Here is an 18,184-nt window from a genome sequence, read left to right as displayed (position 1 = left end):
GCTCACTGAGTCACTGTGAAGGGGGTGGAGCTAGAGGCCGGGGACCCCTTCTGGACTTAGGGAACAGGAAGAAGCCGGAAGGAACAGTGTCGCCACACGCACCGCAGACAGAGTGACAGACAACAACACCATGCACGAGCCAAGGCCTGCTGCAAGGTAAGTAAGGAAAGGGCACACACAACCGACAACGGTTTGCATCTATTGTTGCCAAGGGAGAAGGAGCAGCCCAGACTGGCATGGTCGCCGAAGTGACGTTCTGTCACGTGATCGAATACAGTCAGCTGACAAGGAAGTGGAGGAGGTGGGCGAGCAGGAGGCAGGGAGCTCTTCTCTGGGATCTGATCGAATAGTAACCGGTACACAGTGTGCTGGCTGGAGACGGCCGCCCCTGACTTTCTTCCTCCGTACGTTTGTTAAATGTGGGGAAGAACTGGAATAATTCTTGCAACGGTTACATGCTTTACTTAGATCTGTTATGTATGGAATGTAGAAACCCACAGGGTAGTGGGTGAATAACCACTTTCCTACTGGGCACGTTCACCCATTTCCTGCCCATGCCAATTTTCAGCACTTCCAATGACTACAAAAAAACTACATTTTTATCATTTTTTTTAGACTGATAGAGCTTTCTTTTGGTAGTATTTAATCAGGGGCATACCAACAACAAACACAACACCGCTTGGGTGGACTTTTAATTGCTACTTTATTAAAGACAATCTGCCCAGTTTCCAGCAGTAAGGTCCTAGCTGAGCTGGTGAGGCAGGCTGGCGATGGGGATAGTGGGGTAGGATGGGGATGATGAGGCAGGCTGGAAATGGTCAAGCAGACTGGGGATGGTGAGGCAGGTTGGGGATGGAGATGATGAGGCAAGCTGGGGATAAGGAGACAGGCTGAGGATGAAGATGGTGAGGCAGGGTAGAGATAGTTAGACAGGATGGGGACTCTCTGCCTGATCCCATCCCTCCCAGCGCCATCCCTCTGCCTGATCCCATCCCTCTGCCTGATCCCATCCATCCCTCTGCCTGATCCCATCTCTCCCACTGCCATACCTCTGCCTGATCCCATCCCTCCCACCGCCATCCCACTGCCTGATCCCATCCCTCCCACCGCCATCACACTGCCTGATCCCATCCCTCCCACCGCCATCCCTCTGCCTGATCCCATCCCTCCCACCGCCATCCCACTGCCTAATCCCATCCCTCCCACCGCCATCACACTGCCTGATCCCATCCCTCCCACCGCCATCCCTCTGCCTGATCCCATCCCTCCCACCGCCATCCCACTGCCTAATCCCATCCCTCCCACCGCCATCACACTGCCTGATCCCATCCCTCCCACCGCCATCCCTCTGCCTGATCCCATCCCTCCCACCGCCATCCCACTGCCTAATCCCATCCCTCCCACCGCCATCACACTGCCTGATCCCATCCCTCCCACCGCCATCCCTCTGCCTGATCCCATCCCTCCCACCGCCATCCCTCTGCCTGATCCCATTACTCCCACTGCCATCCCTATGCCTGATCCCATCTCTCCCACTGCCATACCTCTGCCTGATGGGGGGGATAGGGATGACATCAGTAGCGGGGGAGGTGGGGATAGGGATGACATCAGTGGCAATGGTGGTGAGGATAGGGATGACATCAGTGGCAGTGAACATTGTCATTCCTATCCCCGCTGCCACTAATGTCATCCCTATCCTTACCACTACTCCCACTGATGTCACCCCTATCCTCATCATTCCCACTGATGTCATCCCTATCCTCAACACCGTCACCGATGTTATCTCTATCCCAACCACCACTGATGTCATCCCTATCCCCACCACTGCCACTGATGTCATCCCAATCCCCACTGAACTGACACTGATGTCATTCCTATTCTCACTGCCACTGATGTAACCCCTATCCCCACCACTACTGATGTCACCCCTATCCCCACCACCACTGCCACTGATGTCATCCCAATCCCCACTGACACTGATGTCATTCCTATTCCCTCTGCCACTGATGTAACCCCTATCCCCACTGCCACTGATGTCACCCCTATCTCCACCACCACTGATGTCACCCCTATCCCCACCACCACTGCCACTGATGTCATCCCAATCCCCACTGCCACTGATGTCATCCCAATCCCCACTACCACTGCCACTGATGTCATCCCAATCCCCACCTCCAACGCCACTGATATCATCCCTATCCTACCACCACTACTGATGTCATCCCTATCCCCACTACCACCACTGCTACTGATGTCATCCCTATCCCACCACCACCATACGAAACTACATACAAATTTTGGGGGCGCCTGTGAACAAAAATCTTGATTTTACTACACATGTAATATATCACCCTGCACACTGGAATGAAAGCAATAATTATAGGATCATTATTCATGGTAACTCTGAACCGATGACCTCTATGATCTTTAATAGCTTTGCCTATGGGAAATATAGGGTACTGAAATGTGTTGCTATTTTCGGGCATGCATAGTCTTAAGGTTTGACATGTTGGGTATTTATTTACTTGACATAAACTCATCTTTTATATTTTACCCAAAAATTGGGTAATATATTTTTAATGTACCCTAAAATTACCTGTTATCTCTTAGCCTGGGTTCACACTAAATGCGGACTGCATCTAAATAGCAACCCGTCCATGCAAACAGATTGCGGAGTGTATGTTAACGCAATCAGTTTTTAAAACGCAGCGTGATTTGCAGAATCGAATTGCATGGGTGTGCAGGCTTAATAGACCTAAAAAACATAGAGAAACCGGTAGTTGTTCATCATTGGTCATTTTGTTTAAAAAAAAAAAATGGGCTGCTCAGCCTAAAATGCCCGGGCCTATTTTTTGTCCCAGTCCGGGCCTGCTGTCTGTCCTAACGAGGGATTAAAGATCTCAAGGATTGTGTAGTGCATTGTATTTACATGCATGTAAAAAAAAACCTGCCACAGTTTGTTATTCTAATTGCACTTTGCAATTGTTCAAATAGGCTTGCAATCTGCCTATAGAGTCCTATGTGTAATCATGGTTCAAAGAAACAAGTAGAAAGGTAAGAAATATTTTGAAATCATTTTTAGGTATGCTTTGGGAATGGTAATACATAGCAAAAATATAGTCAGGGTTTCTCAAATTCTACTACAAAAGTGAAAATAGAATTTAACTACTTGCCGACTGCGCTATAGCCGAAAGACAGCTACAGCACAGTCAACCAGTTCTGAAAATATGTCTATTAATGTCCTCCCAAAACTCCCGCCCCTCTGTGTGCCCTTAGGGTGTGCATAGGGCAAGATCAGTGATCGAGGTAAAGAGGCCAATAAGGTTCAGGTTGTCGGCATTTCCTTTCCTCAGCACTGTCACTGTGTGAGGAAAGGAAAGCCGGTAACTGGTTATCCTGTGATAGGGGACATTTACACTGATAATCAGCTTATCAGTGCCCTGATTATCAGTGCAGCCCCATCAGTGCCAATCAGTGGCCATCAGTGCAGCATATCAGTGCCACCTTATCAGTGCCTCATCGGTGCAGCTTATCAGTGCCAGTGCCCATCAGTGCAGCCTATCAGCGCAAAAAATATTTTTTTTATAATTTTCAGTCTTTTTTCATTTGTTTAGAAAAAATAAAAAGACCCAGAGGTGTAGTACAGTGTTGCATGACCACGCAATTGTCATTCAAATTGCGACAGCGCTGAAAGCTGAAAGCCGGCCTGGGAAGAAAGGGGGTGAAAGTGGCTAGTAGGCAAGTGGTTAAAGTATCTTAGATATATATGAAAACATTATCAATATTAATAAGTAGTCTTGCCACTGATGAATTCAAGTATATGTGAACCCCCACGTTGTAAAACGACCCATTCCATTTAAAATAGAAATGAAAAGCAAACATTTGTGTGTATATATGATATATATATATATATATATATATATATATATATATATATATATATATATATATATTATACACACAGTAAAACCTTGGATTGCGAGCATAATTCGTTCCGGAACCATGCTTGTAATCCAAAGCACTCTTATATCAAAACAAATTTCCCCATAAGAAATAATGGAAACTCAGATGATTCGTTCCACAACCATTTATTCATAAGTCCTTCAGTTTATAGTCCATATAAAAAGATTATAGCATTGCGATAGGTTATATAACCATAAAATGTCCATCCACAAATAGCCGCTTCCACAAGGGGATTAGAAGCAAAATCCAGCAGGAGCTACAGAGTATCAAAGAGAAGAGAGGCGCCTCTAAGTGTAGCAATATGGTTCCATTTAATGAAGGTACAACATTTAGCAACTCACATGTTTGATGAATAAAACAGGCACATCTAAGTATGCAGGCATCTGGGGTAAAGCTGTCCACATAGGCTATCTTCTGTACCGTGGGCTGCCAGTCTGTAATCCTGACCGGGAAGACCACCCTGCAGTAAAACGATCTGAAAGCGAGGGGCAGCATGGAAGAGATGACGTAGATGGCGGTGCGGAGGATGGTCTATGTGGACAGCTTTAGCCTGGATGCCTGCATCCTTAGATGTGCCTCTTCCAATCATCAACCATGTGAGTTGCTAAATGTTGTACCTTCATTAAATTTAACCATATTGCTACACTTAGAGGCGCCTCTCTTCTCTTTTACACTCAACTGTGACTTGAGGCTACTTGTATATCAAGACATTGCTTGTATATCAAGTCAAAATTTATTTGAAAATTTTTCTTGTCTTGCAAAGCCCTCTTAAACCAAGTTACTCTCAAACCAAGGTTTTACTGTATATATATATATATATATATACACAGACAGACAGACAGACAGACAGACAGATCTTTTTTTTTTTTTAAGTAATATCTTAAATACCTTTTTTTTTTTTTTTTTTTAAAGTGATCACATAATCTCTGTTCTCAGCTACATAGGGGGCTTAGAGAGCTGGGGGTGGAGAACCAGCAGTACACTGAAGTGGGTGTGTCAGCACAAGTCTGATTATTGAGGGAACAGGCAGGCCCTGCTTCCAGCACAGCCAGAAAACTGATCATGCTGGAAGGATGTGCTTCTATACCTAGTGTGGTCAGTTTAAATGAGGAAAGTAGAGGGACTGGCAGGAATATCAGATATTTCCCACAAAAGGAAGCAATACAAAGAGAACAGGGTACTTTTTAACACAAGTAAACGGTACAACGGATACATATCAGGAATATAAAATGTTGGGTAACACCTGGTATTTGTTGTTAGTTCGTAATTATATATGTAAAAACCAGTAAACATATTTTCTTATTGCATATGCAGATTTTCTGGTTGTGCTGCACAGTGAGCATACTGTCACCATTATATACATTATATACTGTATATACATCTTATATGTTAGTTAATTCTGAGTCTTTACCATGACTTTGTAAGTGACCTGTGCCTTTTTACTAATAGTTCACAGCTCGTCATTTAGTAAGTGTCCAAGTTACACTGAGTAGAACTGAAATACAGGGCATCCATACAGCAAAAAGAAAAGATTGTGTGCAAAAGTGCTAAGTGTGTGTTTGTGTGTCCCATTGACTAAACATGTGCTTCTTTATTAGCTTTAGGACACCGCCACAAAGACAGAATCATCAGTAGACATAATATTAATTAGGCTCGATGTTCTTATCTTTATGATCTGTGCTCATTAATTAAAGCTTACTCCCATGGCACTGATGGATGTCTGGATTCTATTATCTGTTAGTCTAAGTTCATTACTATTTTAGGTCTATGTTCTGTATACAAATACATTATTCAAACAAACACATTATTATAATTCATCACCAAAATTATATGTGTTTTTTTTTTTTTTTAATTAGACGTGGTAAGACTAAATAAATTAAAACACTGGATGCTTTTTGGAGTAAACAAATAGCAATTCGTTATTTTTGAGTTTAATATTTTAAAGAAAATTTAGAAAATGAAAAGATACCCAGATCAACGTGAAATGGGGCGTAAATTAAATAGAAAATTCTCATAGGGAGCATGACTCCCTTATAACGTTTCAATGAACTGTGATCTTAAAGTAGAACTATAGGCAAAGCTTTTTTTTTTTCATTTTGGACAGAGCAAGGGAGGGTTATAACCCCTGTCAAATTTATTTTTGCCATCTGTGTCCCATTGCAGAGATTTCCCTTCACTTCCTGTACCATAGTCAAAGCAGGAAGTGAAATCCCTGGAAATTAAAGGAATTCCTTGAGGACCTCCAGGTCACGAGAACTAGTGTCCTCATTAGAAGATTTCTCCACCTTTACTGAGGACAAGTCAAAATTTGGAAATGTTCTTTTACTTTTATTTTCAATGATAACGGTAAAGAGGACAACTAGAGATGATAAATCCACTAATGGGGAACACAGACAGCAATAAAAACTGACAAGTGTTTTAATCCCTCTCTACTCTATCCAAAGCTAAAAAAAAAAAAAAAAAGGCTGGCCTTTAGTTATAGTGTAAAGTCAGTTGTGCTTTAGCCATGCTGGAGGGTCTCTGTTTCATTCATCTGTATATGTTCAGGTTTAAAGTGCCCCAGGTCCCTTCCTGTAGGGGTTTCCCAGATAAGCAGTGCATTGAGAATGGAAATGTGCCATCTTTTATTCTTCACATCGGACCATATCTGGACAAGGAACACATCACTAGACCTACCCCACCCCCATACAGGGATCTTTTCATCCTGGGGTTCTCCTTTAGGGACACCTGTCAAAAAATGGAGAATGCAAAAACTAACCTCTTCTTTTGAAAATGCTAGTGGCCTGGTTATCAGGCTTGACCCTTTAGATTTAAATCCTTTGAAATACTACCGTGGAAAAAGCATGCCGATAAGGATTTCACTGTGTTCCAGGTCTGTGTTTTCAGAAAATACTGAAGCCAGATGAATAGCAAGGAAGCCATCATTTTCAGAAGTGGATCAGTATTGGCAGCCCCCATATTTCTCATATAATACAGTTACTTTAAAGCCCTGGTGTCAAATGTGTGGCCCGAGGGGGACTTTTGATGTTTGAAGTACAGCCGCTTAGGCCCCAACAGTTAGTAATGGGAGCACTGATTTGTAAGGAGGCCTTTAAAACCGTAATCACCAGCGGTTCCATGCAACATGTCTCTGTCTGTTCACTACAGCATGACATCAGTCTCCAACCAAATAGTCTCTCTGACCCTTTCCTCCTAGTAAGTCTTCAGCTGTGGCATTACATATAGTAAAGATTAAAGTGGCTGTAAACCCTATTCCTGAAATTTGACCTAAGTGCATATATCTGTAGCGTTTACTTATCCAAAGCTCTAAGTGTCATTTCGCTCTGGTGCTTCGTTCTTTTGTTATCAGCAATTCTAACACGTTCTCCGACACAATAGCTGGAAATTTGTGTCGGGGAGGGAGCTCAGAGGGAGATTAGCAGAGAGCTTGTCTATTCAGACTACAGCTCTGCATGTTCCCTCATTCCTCTGCCTATGCGGCGGGGGGGGGGGGGGGGTGTCCCTTTCCTCCATCAGCTCTCACACAGTGAAAGTCCAGTCTCCCCAATCACCCCTATGTGCTGCTGAAAGAGGAAGAAGGATTTATAACACAATCTGCACTTTCCAAAGAGTGTAGAAAGAGGAAGACAACAGATAAACATGTAAAATTTATGTAGGAGGAATTGTTTCATCTCTGTATATAATCTGCGGCTATTCACCTCACTTGGCATATGTGAGGGTTTACAAGCACTATAAGCAAAATAATTATCCACGCTAGTCAGGAATCTACTAGATGGAGACTGGGAACAGGGAATGATATACATGAATCCCTCTCAGACAAAAATAGAACACAATTGCAGCCCCAATAATATTAATACCATCTATATGTGGCCCTTTGGAGATATCAGGGTCTGTATTTAAGGCTCCAATACCTTGTAAGTTAACAATCACTGCTTTAGGGCATAATGCAAAATGGGCTTAAAAAAGGTTACGCTTACAGGTATTAGGCAGGGTTTTTTTTAAGCCTGTATAAGCACCTAAATGTTAGCCTTTGGGATTGATGTACTAACAGCAAAAGATCGTGCACTTTGCAAGTTCAGTTGCCCCAGAGCTTAGCTTTTTCTTTGCAAAGATTTAAAAAATATTATGAATTTCTTTTTTTTTTCCATTTTTTTCCTAGTGATCACATACCCTCTGTTCACAGCTGCGTAAAGAGCTCAGGCAACTGGGGGAGAAATAACAGTAGTGCAATGGTCTTTCCAGTTAAAGGCTATGCAGGGGGGGGCACAAGTCTGATCATTGGAGGAGAGCAGGCTCAGTTCCCGCTCAGCCAGAACACTGACCACGCTGTGCTCTCATGCCTAGTGTGGTCAGTTTTTAATAGGAAAGCAGAGTGACTGGCAGGAACACCATATTCATTAATGCATTACAATGGCCAGATTAAATATTAATATTACTAGCCGATGGAACTTATTAATGATCAAATGCTTGACGCAATTGAAAACGTGTGCAATACACAGCTTCAGAATTCATTTTTTAAGCAGCTTTTCTCTGCCCAGAAGAAAAGGCTTATGGGGGAGGGGGGGGCTGCTAAACAGATGCCCTGTGTGACTGAGACCTTAAAATATAGGATTAACTGTGGGTATATATTACAACACAAACTGATACATTTACTGATACATTAGATATAAATCTAACTTCAAGTATAGCAGTTTTATATAATAGTTGTGAAGTGAACCCGGCCAGCGTTTTCATACTTTCAAATGTCTTTAAAAAGTCCCTCCTTAAAAAAAGTGCTAAGGTGCCTGATATTAGCTTTATGACCAAAGTCGCTTGACAAGTCGTACAAGTGGGAATAGAGTCTTACAGAGCAAAATCGACAGCTGATCAAACTGATTATAACTATTATAAAGAAAGGTGCACACAAGCAGCGCATAACTTAAGGTCCTTTTTACACAGGCTTTCCGAATAGGTCCGCCTGTCAGTTTTTCAGACTGACCTGATTGGAGTCTTCATTCACCTCTATTGGGCAGCAGATGTCAGTGGTGACATGTCCTCTTACACCTGCTGCTATCCGATCTAATCCTGTCCATGAAATCCAGACGGATGGTAACCCTATTTTCCATCCGTCTGGCGGATTTCATCGCATCTCCCCATAGAGGAGAGTGGGACTCTGACAGGTCCGTCTCGGCACATTAAGCGGAAATGGGCCTGTCATCAACGGATTGATCCCCACTGAGCAAAGTGCAGTCCGCCGGGCAATCGCCCATATGAAAGGACCAAAAGTGGTTGTAAAGTCAGAAGGTTGTGTGTAGCAGCCCCCTTAATACTTACCTGTGCCTATCTCTATCCAGTGATGTCCACGAGTGCCTCAGTCACACCCGGGACTCTCTCTCTCCTGATTGGCTGAGACACAGCAGTGGTGCCATTGGCTCCCGCTGCCATCAATCAAACTCAGGCAAGCAAAGAGAGGGGGCAGGGCCGAACAATAGCTCCAGGTAGGAATGGATACACGGAGCTGCAGCTTGGCACAGGTGCCCCCATAGCAAGATGCCTGCTGTTGGGGCACTCAACAGGAGGGAGGGGCCAGCAGCTCCAGCCAGGGACCAAAGAAGAGGAGGATCTGGGCTGCCATGTGCAAAACCAGAGCAGGTAAGTATAACATGTTTGTTATTTTAATACAAAAAAGAAATAGACTTTACAATCCCTTTAAAACAATAAAAACACTCTGTAGCACACTTTTCAGCTAGTCAGCACAAAAACCCTGAAAAATAGTTTCAACAATTTACATTACAGAGGCATACATTTGAAAATACACGTAGAAGCCACACTGCCGCTTTAGGGCACCTCTGCAAAATGAGGTCACTAACTCTAGACTATCTGAGCTCCCAAACAATGGATATAAAGTAAGTAGCAATGAAATGAGAGCCAGTGTGCCTGTGAAACAGGCCTTAAGCACTCTCATCACAACTGGATCAGTGAGAGATCAAACATTCAGTGCTTAGGTTGCTGAAGCAGAACAGCAACACACCAAAAGCCTAGACTCACTCAAGGCAGCTGAAGACACCCAGTGTTTGCCCTAATCAATTCCAAAAGATAGTGTGGCTTAACATTTATTTGCAAATGCACGTAACAAAAACCTCTGCTGAAAAAGTATGAATTTGAAGGGACTGTGTACCACATATGAAGGTAGTGTCCTAAAGTGATTCGTTTCTGAATAAGGGTGTAAAATTTAATCTACACTCTCACGCAAGTTAACCTTGCCAAATCCCTGAGACACGGTCCGCTGGGCTGCAAGGTGGAGTCAGCTTCGAGACCTCATAGTCTTTATATTCATAAAAGCAAAGATTATAATGGCAAAATCTTGGAAGTCAGCTGTCTTGCTATTCAAACAGCTCAAGCTCAAACTTTCCTGGATTATAATTAATGAGCCTATGTCGGTAATCTTGAATGCCAAAATTAGGATGTTTGAGAAAGTGTGGGAGCCATGGGTCAAGTACCTGACTGGAGATCCAAGATTTATACACAATTAAGGTAATCTCAGGATAGTGGGATTCGGAGTACGGGATCCTATCCTACTTTCCCTCTTAAAGAGGTAGTAAACCGCAGTAAACCGTAAAAAAAAAACATTTTCCCTGCAAGGCAATGTCATAATGTGCTAGTATGCATCACATAGTAACACATTATGAGAAACTTACCTTAGAACAAAGCCCTCCAGCGCTGCACTGCCAGGGGTTGTGATGACGTTGGGATCTACCGTTTATGGCACGTGCTCTGAAGGTCCAGCACTGTATGCTGGACCTTCAGAGCACATGCACCGTGACATCACCGGCTGCATGCACTCTAAATATCTCCTAAACAGTGCAAGTTTAGGAGATATTCACAGTACCTACAGGTAAGCCCTAAAATAAGAGTTTACTACAACTTTAACATTCCCCCTGTTTTCCTTTTCCCTTCTTAGTCTTTGCTGTTATATCTCTTAGGTCTTCTTGCCTGTTCCTATTACATTTAGAGAATTTACTGCTAACTCAGGGTGAAAGCTTGTTTCTGTGTGACGAGGGGTATGGCTTCCCTACCCTGGAGGTATAGGTGTCCCCTTCTACAAATGTATACAGCAGTGGCGGCCGGTGTACTGAGGGCGCAGGGGCACCGCCCCCCCCCCATCCATGCATCCGGCCCCCTAATCTGCATGCAGGGGCGCCGGACGCATGGAGTTCAATGGGGCTTTTTTTTTGGCATCACCTGATTAGAGCCAGAGGCTCTAATAGGGCGATGCAAAGGGTGGACCCGGGGCGCAGAGCAGTGCGTCCCGAGCCCACCCATTGTGTGACAATAGCGAATGAAAATGCTGGATGCTGGTCACTGCATTGGGGAAATGTATGCTGGTCTCTGCATTGAAAGGGGCATGTATACTGGTCACTGCATTGAAGGGGGCATGTACGCTGGTCACTGCATTGAAGGGGACATGTACGCTGGTCACTGCATTGAAGGGGGCATGTACGCTGGTCACTGCATTGAAGGGGGCATGTACGCTGGTCAATGCATTGAAGGGGGCATGTATGCTGGTCACTGCATTGGGGGAATGTATGCTGGTCACTGCATTAGGGGAATGTTTGCTGGTCACTGCATTGAAAGGGGGCATGTACACTGGTCACTGCATTGAAGGGGGCACGCTGGTCACTGCATTGAAAGGGGGCATGCTGGTCACTGTGCATTGAAAGGGGGCACGCTGGTCACTCTGCATTGAAAGGGGGCACGCTGGTCACTCTGCATTGAAAGGGGGCATGTACGCTGGTCACTCTGCATTGAAAGGGGGCACGCTGGTCACTCTGCATTGAAAGGGGGCACGCTGGTCACTCTGCATTGAAAGGGGGCACGCTGGTCACTCTGAATTGAAAGGGGGCACGCTGGTCTCTCTGCATTGAAAGGGGGCACACTATACCTTAATTACTGAAGGCCCCTTTCACACTTTTGTGACCTCCAAAGTCACGCAATTTTTCACAGCTTTTTTTGCCGTAAAGCAATGCCTATTACATTTTTCTGTTTGCGCCCCCCCCCCCCCCAAAAAAAAATTTTGAGCACCAGCCGCCACTGGTATACAGTATAAACCATACGTATTTCCCAGCCATTGTGGTCTACGAACCGACCTTAAGTGTGGAAGTGTAATGTGTAGTGTAATGTGTAGTTACTCTGTCCCCTAATGTACAGTAGGCCTGAGATGTGCTGTGTTATTGCACCACACAAAAAACAGTCTTGTTTTGAACAAGACTAGGGGTTACCCCACACGGTATGTACAGTGCATTCCAAACTAATTGTGCAGTTTCTTCTTTTGGAAGAATGCCTTTTCTATGCTCTTTTGTATTACATTTTTGGGCTACTACCCATTCCGCCATTTTACATTAAAGATCCACATTATTTGCCTTAACTTTTGTATACTCATTTGTGAAAATACTTCAATAAAAATATTGAAACAGAAAAAGTATGAATTTTTGTTCTGATTAGCTTGAGCTAATAAAGTTTTTTATTGCTTGAAGACTGCCTATAGATTGTCATTTATGAGCAATGGAACTTCTTTTGTAGTAATCCACAAGAACTTCTGATCCTCACTGTCTGGCTCATAGAGAATCATGATTAGCCTGTCTTTTTTCTCCCTCTAGTAGCAAAGTATTTCCATGACCCATATCCACTTGTAACTATGCACCAGCACCAAGGATACATATACTGCGCTGACCCTGTACAGGCTTGGCAGTGAGAAGAAGATATTATGATTTCTGAATGTACATATTTTAAAGCAGACTTTCACAGCATATTGTCTGCCTGTATTCTATTTATTACAGGTACTTATATAGTACCAACAATTTACGCAACACTTCACATAATCACATCAATCCCTGCCCTTCAGTAGCTTGTAATCTAAAGTCCCTGCCCACAAGGAGCTTACAATCTAAGATCACATTTTCATACATAAACACACTAGAGCCAATTTAGACAAAATCCAAATAACCTATCAGCATGCCTTTGGAGAGTACAGTGCAGTCATCGCTCAAAACCGCCGCTATAGTTTTATGAAGAATCATTCCCCTTGTGTATGGGTACCTTAAAGTAGAAGTTCAGCTTAAAACTAACTAACTTCAAATCTACTTGCAGCCACATTCTAAAACAGTGTTTCTCAACCTTTTTTCAGCCAAGGCACCCTTTAAACATGTAGCAGGTTTTCTAGGCCTTGAGCCTAGGGTGGGTCTGCCATTGTTACCGGTAACACTTTCAGCACATTTGAGCTGTGAACCCAGGTGTGAGAACTGACAAGGACCATTCCGGCATCTTTGGTTTGTTTTATTGTATTTAGGGGATGGGAGAAGGGAATTAGTGGGATACTCCTCCGGCTCAACTAGGTACACTTTGGGACACTTGAAGAAAAATGCCTGTTGGCACTGTCTTGACGCCAGCTGAATGCCGACCAGTGCTTCCTGACGCTTAAAGATACTGTAGAACTGAAACTGTGCTGGAACCTCGACTTTGACATTCTTGTCAACTCAGAAGATCCAGGACTGTAAAATACTTGACTCCTGACACTGCTTCAGCTCAAAAGTCACTGAACAGCTCCCTCCAGCCCTACGCTGGCTAAGGTAGCTCTGTGTAACCCTTAACTTGTACACTTTACACTGTACACTGACTCTTCAGGGCCCAACTGCAGGCACCCCCTTTAACACTTCAGGGTCCTCTCACTAGGTACCCCCTCTAACACTTCAGGGTCCTCTCACTAGGTTCCTCCCTTTACCGCAAGCTGACTCCTGGATCCCAGAACCTTCTTCGGAGTGGTCCCCTCTGTCACTAGGCAGACCCCCAGGAGCAGTCCACAGTACTCATGACCTTTGTAGGCTTTCCTGGAACTGGACCCCTCTCTCCCTCCGCTGGTTCTCGGCACACCGGATCCCTCTGCAGCTCAGCTTCCCACTCTCTGGATTCCCAGGCCGCCACCCGGGACTTCCGCTTCCTCTGACAGGAGGGGAGATAGCCGTACTCTCCCTCCTGGGACTCTGCTTCCCATCAAAGACACTGCGTCATGCGCCCCCCTCAGACTTATATCCACTCCCAGAATCCTCTGCGGCAGAATCTGCCTCCTGGGGTAGTTACAAGCCTGAATGTGTCCCTGATTGGGTTTCCTACACTTCCCAATGAGAAGCCTTTCACAGGGTCAGTGGGGAGACTCCCCTCTCAGCAGACACACCTGGAAGCCATGACACCCTGACTAACAAAAATAAATCATGGCCCTGCTGATAGGCAGACAAGGCACACTATACTTTACCTAGCACCTACCTGTAGGGTGCTACAAACGTATGGACAATCTCAAGTCACCCTCTAAAATTATGGACAGTTCGAGGCTTCCCATTTTAAAAAGTAAAAAACTATCGTTTACATATTACATCAACATCCACATACAAGGCGATTTATTCTTTCAAATCCAATACACTTTTGCAGACTGGTACTAACTAGTATTCCAAAGTTTCTCTTCTCCCTCAGTTTTTCTCCATCACTCAGCTAATGTGACCCCAGCGGTGATAGAGAGAGGAAGAGGAGGGTCATTGGATGTTAGGACACCGGCAGCTAGAAGATCGTAATGGTGCACAATCAAAACCTGTGGCTTTGTGCAACTAAAAGGCAGGCTTCATCCATCTGCTGGCTTGTATACAATTTTGGGGGAATTTTTAGGCATTTTGCCAAGGCACCCCTGAGGAAACCTCAAGGCACCCTGGTTAAAAAAGGCTGTTCTAAAACTAACCTATCTAGCCCTGTAAAGAAGAAATCGCTTTACATACCTTTTCTGAAGCCGATACGGTCCAGTCCCATGTTGAGCTGTCAGTGGTGGCTTTTCTGCGTAGGCGGGTGCAGAAGAGGCAGCCGACAACGAAAGCCCCATAGTAACTTTATGGGGGACATCACATCCCAGGCATTTCCCAGCTGTTGTCGGCTGTCTCTTCTATATACCTGAGACTGAACCGGATTGGCTTCAGAAAAGATATGTATAGGGATTTTTGCTGTATAGGGTTAGATAGGTTAGAATGTGGCTGCGAGTAGATCTGGAGATAGTTTGTTTTAGGCTGAACTGCTACTTTAAGATTTGTCCTCTCTTTCTATAACTGTCACATCTGCAACCAGGGTTATTCTAGCCAAAGGTTTTCATCATTCAGTTGTAGTCACTTTAAACTATCAAAAATTTATACTCATTCATAGTCAAAGTCATGACATTGGTATGAATCAGCCAAGATCTGACTGATACTAGCATCCATTATTTAGGAGATTGATTCCCTTCCTACTTTCATAACAGTAACCATTTAAATAAAGACCGATCTAATATATAGGGGCCTCCAGCTGGATGTACTGCGCTATGGATTTTATTAATTAAGTTGCCAGAAAGCTTCAGAAAATAAATGAATGCAGTCTCCCCAGACCCTGGAGCTGTGCACTGACATGAGAAGATATGGTCGCACTATATTCACAAGAGTGCAGGTTTGAAAAAGACCGTCATAGATTGGAGAGCTGATTTTCCACTTACTTGATCAAGCCGGCACGGTGGAAAATATAAAGCTCCTGAGGCAAGGTGCACGTACTCAGAGGGATGGCGCGCACAAAGCTTTGCAGCAGAGGAAATTCAGGGGTCAGGTGAGGAACAGTAATGATGCAAAAGTCTTTATCCTGGAGCAATGAAACACAAATCATATTACTGGAATCCATGCATACCATCCACCTGGGAATTAACACTAATTAATTAAAATGTTTCATGCATCAGAGCTCACGGTATTAGCTTGGAATGATTTCATGCACTAGAGGTGGAACAGGCTGGCACCAGGACTTATAAATAAACAATACCATAACATTACATGAGTGACAATATTTTACCTCCATTAATTCTGAGGATAGTTTAATTGCAATGCTTGTTTTTCTCGCATATTTAACATATTCATTACTGGGAAACAATAAAGTTAAATAAAGGAAAAATTGCGAGAAATGAAAAACTGGAAACAACCTTCATTTCTTCTAAGAAAGGCTAAAAAATGAAGCATATTAGTGGTGGTCTTATGGGAACACCTCCATATGACTCCAGTTTATATTACTTTGTTCTACAAGAAACAACTACTGCAGGGAGGTTGGATACAGAATACAAGTATGTAGGGTATGGAACATATAGGGTGTCCTAAAATGGTATCTACTGTATATAAAACAAACAAAAAGCTTTTAGAGTTTTACAGTAAAAATTACAGTAAAAACAGAGAAATACACAGATTTCTGCGCATCCAGTCCTAAGATTTTCACCCAGCATAGTACTGCCTAGCAGGGTATGGGAACTGCAGTTTCACTTTCAGTCTCAGGTAAGGTTACCAGACGTCCCCAGTTTCCCGGGACAGTCCCCGGACTGGGGATACTGTCCCCGGACCAAGTAACAGGGTTCGCAAGCATGTTCCACGTTTTGAGGAGATTCTGTATTATGGGCAGAAACGTGGCGTTTCCACCTGCGATCCAGAATGCCGTGGTGTGAATGGAGCCTTATGCAGTTTCTTATACTGCTGGTCAGAAATTCAGTCACAGTAGTTGTCCGGTTTTCACAGAATAAGTTAGATATACTTACAGGAAAAAGGCTGAAAACATGACTTAAAAAGTCAATAGACCTACAAAAAAAAGAACAAATTAGAGTAATTAAAAGTTTCAAAAAACGAAAAGCTGGACTGCATTTTACTTCATAAGTATTACCATAAAAATGAAGGTGGCTAATTTACTATGCATTTAAATATTGAATGTTTTAAGGCTGATCTCCATCTTTTAGTGAAGTTAAAATAGTTTGTTTGGACCTAGCTGGTCAAACAAACTATTTACTTCACTAACCAATGCAGGGGCTGTGTGTGTTGTATGAACTGTATGCAGCCTCAGCTACATAAAATATACAGTGCTTTGTTCCAAAAGAGGGATGGGGGCTTCCAGTCCCTCTCCTGGAGCAAAAACGAGTTGGGCTGAACAGCGCTCAGCCTTTCACAAGGATCTATGTATTCCATGAATGAATACAAAGCTTCCTCTGATTGGCTAGGTCAGAGAGGTGGGCTGATGACATCACAAACTCTGACTCAGCCACTCAGAGGAAGCTTTGCATCCATTCATAGAATACAAAACTCCTTGTGAAAGACCGCGAATAAGAAGTCCTCATCACGCTGTTGGAACATAGCACTGTATACTGTATGTAGCTGAGTGAGGCTACATACAGTTCATACAGCGCACACTGCATCCATTTGTAAAGTAAAGAATTCATTTGGACCAGCTTGGTCCAAGCAAACTACTCAAATTTTACTAAAAGCTGAAGATAAGCATTAAAGCAGAACTAAACTGTATCTAAGCACCACAAACTGAAAACTCTATTTAATTCATTTTTAATATTCAAATAAAACTGACCTATTCATCCATGTCTCAGTGCTTTATTTTGTTAAGCAATCAGTTTAAAAACCTCCCCCTAGCATTTCTAGCCACAATCATCTTAAGTAAGGACAGATCATTCATGTAGCATTTACTTCCTAGAATTCATCTGCCCTTAGCTTGGGCATGCAGGCAGGAGGGTGTGTTTAGCTGAGAGAATCCCTCCTCCCTTTCTTCTGATGAAAGAAAAAATTAAGAAAAAACTTCTGGAATGTATGACATTTTGCCTTAGGCCAGAACCCAGGAAGAAACTGAAATAATGTGAAAAAAAATGAAAACAAGTTAATCTAATAAAGTAAATCTATTTACTAAGGTTAGTAGCATAAGGATTTAAAATAGTTAAAGTGGTTGTATAGGCACAAGGTTTTTTCCCTTTATGCATAAAGGGAAAAAATCTTCAGCGTGTAAGAACACCCCAATCCCTCCTAATACTTACTTAAACTCCCTCTCAATCCAGCGATGTCCACAAGAGCCTTGCCTCTCCGGGGACTCGCACTCCTGATTGGCTATTGCTGTCAATCACAGCCAGTGAGCCAATCAGGAGATAGACGGGCGGGGCCAAGTCACAGCTCTGTGTGTGAATGGACACACAGAGCAGTTGCTTGGCTCAGGTTCCCCCATAGCAAGCTGCTTGCTGTGGAGGCACCTGACAGGAGGGAGGAGCCAGCAGCGCCGAAGTGGGACCTGAGAAGAGGAGGATTGGGGCTGCTCTGTGTAAAACCACTGCACAGAGCAGGTAAGTATAACATGTTTTTTTTTAATGAAATATAAATTAAAGTTTTAC

The 18,184-nt window shown here is 43.6% G+C and overlaps 1 protein-coding gene across 1 annotated transcript in view; it reads right to left on the bottom strand.

Annotated features, from left to right (window-relative positions):
- CFAP61 (cilia and flagella associated protein 61) overlaps positions 1-18,184 on the bottom strand; it is a 612,448-nt gene that overhangs the window by 417,655 nt on the left and 176,609 nt on the right. Inside the window, 2 exon segments of the mRNA XM_082249457.1 lie at positions 15,497-15,636; positions 16,568-16,607. Of these exon segments, the coding sequence (XP_082105583.1) occupies positions 15,497-15,636; positions 16,568-16,607 (180 nt within the window).

Source organism: Pelophylax lessonae (assembly GCF_965119305.1).
Source record: "Pelophylax lessonae genome assembly, chromosome: 3".
NCBI lineage: Eukaryota > Metazoa > Chordata > Amphibia > Anura > Ranidae > Pelophylax > Pelophylax lessonae.
Note: the sequence above shows the minus strand (reverse complement) of the source record. Positions and strands in the feature narration are given on the sequence as shown.